Source organism: Dipodomys ordii, unplaced genomic scaffold (assembly GCF_000151885.1).
Source record: "Dipodomys ordii isolate 6190 unplaced genomic scaffold, Dord_2.0 Scaffold108, whole genome shotgun sequence".
NCBI classification, from domain to species: domain Eukaryota; kingdom Metazoa; phylum Chordata; class Mammalia; order Rodentia; family Heteromyidae; genus Dipodomys; species Dipodomys ordii.
The window spans coordinates 1228410-1231166 of NW_012267324.1; the positions used below are offsets into that span (position 1 = coordinate 1228410).

Below are 2757 nucleotides of genomic sequence, written 5' to 3' on the forward strand. Positions count from 1 at the left end.
GGAGCCACCCCAACCCCTCCCCCTCAGGCCCCACGAACGGTGCCCGCCACTCACGAAGATGCGCAGGTGCCGGGCGCACACCAGCCCCACCGCCCCATTCTGCCCAGGGCCGCACACGACCAGCACCGTCCTCTGCTTCCGGGGCAGGGACGGCAGCGGGAAGGCCTGCGGGACACCGCGGGGCAGGGATCGGAGGAGGGACAGGGCAGCAGCAGGCCGGGGGGCGCGCTGGGGGAGGGCTGGGCTTCAGTCTCCTGCCCGGACGCCGCTGGACTCGGTTAGCCTGTCCCTGTCCCTCCCCAGCCCCAGTGGGGACTGGGCTCCTGCCCTGTCTCTAAATCCTCCGTGTCGTGTCCTCCTTTACCCGCTGGGGAGGGCTGGGGGCCTGGGCACAGCACTGGGCCACACTGGACAGGGCGGTACCTTGGTCACGGCCACCGCGCTGGCCTGCCCGCACAGCTCCGCCAGCTGCTGTCGCCCGAAACGGTACTCTTCCAGCAGCTCCCACTCCAGGGTGGCCACCTCCGCCGCGCTGGGGGGGGGGGCGACCATGGACAGACAGACATGCAAATGCCATTCAGGCACAGTTGGACTGTCCCGTCGGTGTGGTCCTAGACTTGAACTCAAGACCTGGGCATTGTCCCTGAGCGCTAGTGCTCAAGGCTGTTCTTGAGCGATTGCTCCACTCCTGGCCTTCTGGTGGTTAATTGAAGACTCACCAACTTTACTGCCCAGGCTTTGGACTGCAAGCCCTGCATCTCAGCCTCCTGAGCAGCTGGGATGACAGGCGTGAGCCACAGTGCCCTGCCGGGGCCTTTCTTGATCAGTTTCGCTAAGGGACCAGCACCAGTGGAATGGCAGTGCTTGGGGGCGTGCGCCCTCTGGTGGCGCTGGCCAGGACGTGGCTGCTCCAAAGAAGGAGACAGAAAGGCCATGATGTCCAGAGGGGTGGAGAGGAGAGCCTTGTAGCCCTCTGCCTCTCCCTGAATGCTAGGGTTACAGGTGTGGCCACCATGCCTGGCCTAACAGGACTTCTGTATTCTCTAGGTCTGTAACCGGGACTTGAACTGGGTGCCCATGCTGTGGCTGCTTCTGCTCATTGGCTAGCTACAGACAGGGGCCATGCCTCCAGCCCCTCAAGTACTTGGCCGGGAAGCCATGTCCCAAGCTCCTGGACACTAGCGGAGACAGACTGGGCTGGCAGGTGGGAGGGGGGGCTCACTCGGAGAGGTGAGTGGCCCCTGGGGCTTCTGCACGCTTCTCTGGGTAAATGTGAAGGTGGTAGGTGGTGTGCCATCTGTGAGGTCCAGTGACTTGCTCACAAGTCACTAACATTTCGTGCTGGCCGGCTGGGAATGGGGGTTCAGGCCACCTGCTTGTGCTGAGACCCCCCTTCCCTCCCCGGCCACAGGAGCTCGCACAGGAGCGCCAGCCCTCATCTCAGCTGGCTTCTGCTCGAGCCAGGCCAGGTTAGGCTAAAAGCAACCTCCTGTTGAGAAATGCGCGAGTTTAGGGCTGAGGCTCGCGGGAAGGGTGCGCGCAGTGAGCGGCGACGCTGGGATCTCAAAGATGGGACCGGGTGGTCGTCACTGCAGATCGGGCTGGGGGCACCCAGAAGCCTCTGGTGCCCGTCTGAGAGGAGCCGGGAGCGCGGGGCGGGGGGCAGGCTGGGCGCAGCGGGGGGAGGGAGCCGCAGAGCCCGGCGGGGAGGTGGAGGATGCCCCCGGCCGCCGGCCCGCGCAGGTGCAGCAGGAAGCGGAGCCTTTGGAGGGCAGCCCGGCCACGTTGTGAACCCTTGTCTCCAAGGGATAGGAGTTGGGGTCCTCAGCCCCCGAATGAGGCAGGCGGGGGGCTGGGACCATGGGCGTGCGCCTCGCACGTGGAGCCTGGGGGCACCAGCCGCTCCGGGGAGGGCAGGGCAGGGCCTCTGCGGGGCTCTGCCGCCCTCCGCCTTAGCCCCCAGGGGCCCCCCAAGAGGGCCTGCACCCCTTCCTGCGTTCCTCCATCTCAGCGCCTCACTCCGATGCACCACTCAAGCCCCTGCGCCTGTCTCCCGGCACTGCACCGCCACCCACCCCGGCCTAGGACTCGCCCCGCGGGCCCCGCATCTGGAGGAGGCGGGAGCGGCGGCCGTGGGGCTTCCATCGATGTCCCGCGGGCCCCACTGCCCAGGCTGCTTCTCCCCTCTCCCGCGCTCCCCGCTGACCTGAGGAAGCGCGGCTCCTCGGGCGTCTCGGGGTCCGGCCTGGCAGAGCTGCTCATGTCTGCGGAGCTGAGCGATGTGCGCGGCCGCCCGCCGCCCGCCGCCTTTTAAACCAAGCACATCCTTGGTGGGCGGGGACTCCCCTCCCCCCGCCAATCAGGAGGCGTCGCGAAGGCGCAGCGCATGGCCATTGGTGGCGGCGAGAGCTCTCCCTCCCCAGCCCGACACAGCAGCCCAGGTCTCCAGCGTTTATTGGGCGCGGGCGGCGGGGGCGCGGGGAGGGGAGGGAGGGGCGGCGGGGGCCGGGCGGCCGCGGTCCCTCTACGTGTGGGTCACGAAGCCGAAGGCCGCCGCGGAGCGCTCGCTCTTGGGACGCAGGTGGTACAGCTCGGCGATCTGGGGCCGCACCCAGCGCGTGGTGCTGAACACGGACTCGCCCACCTGCGGGACGGGGCGGTCAGCCGGCCCGCCCTCGCGCCCCGGCCCCGCCCTCCCGCGCCCCTCCAGGACCCACCTTCCAGCCAGGCACGTCCTTCATGATGATGGCCTCCTCC

General features: G+C 68.3%; 1 protein-coding gene across 1 annotated transcript in view; it reads right to left on the bottom strand.

Moving 5' to 3' along the window:
- Window positions 1–650, bottom strand: part of Yjefn3 (YjeF N-terminal domain containing 3) — a 12104-nt gene extending 11454 nt beyond the window's left edge. The window contains exons 1-2 of the mRNA XM_013028306.1: window positions 424–650; window positions 35–165 (exon numbers count right to left, since the gene is read on the bottom strand). Of these exons, the coding sequence (XP_012883760.1) occupies window positions 35–165; window positions 424–552 (260 nt within the window). The 5' untranslated portion in view covers window positions 553–650. The remainder of the gene's footprint in view (window positions 1–34; window positions 166–423) is intronic.
- Window positions 651–2757: the final 2107 nt, after the last annotated feature.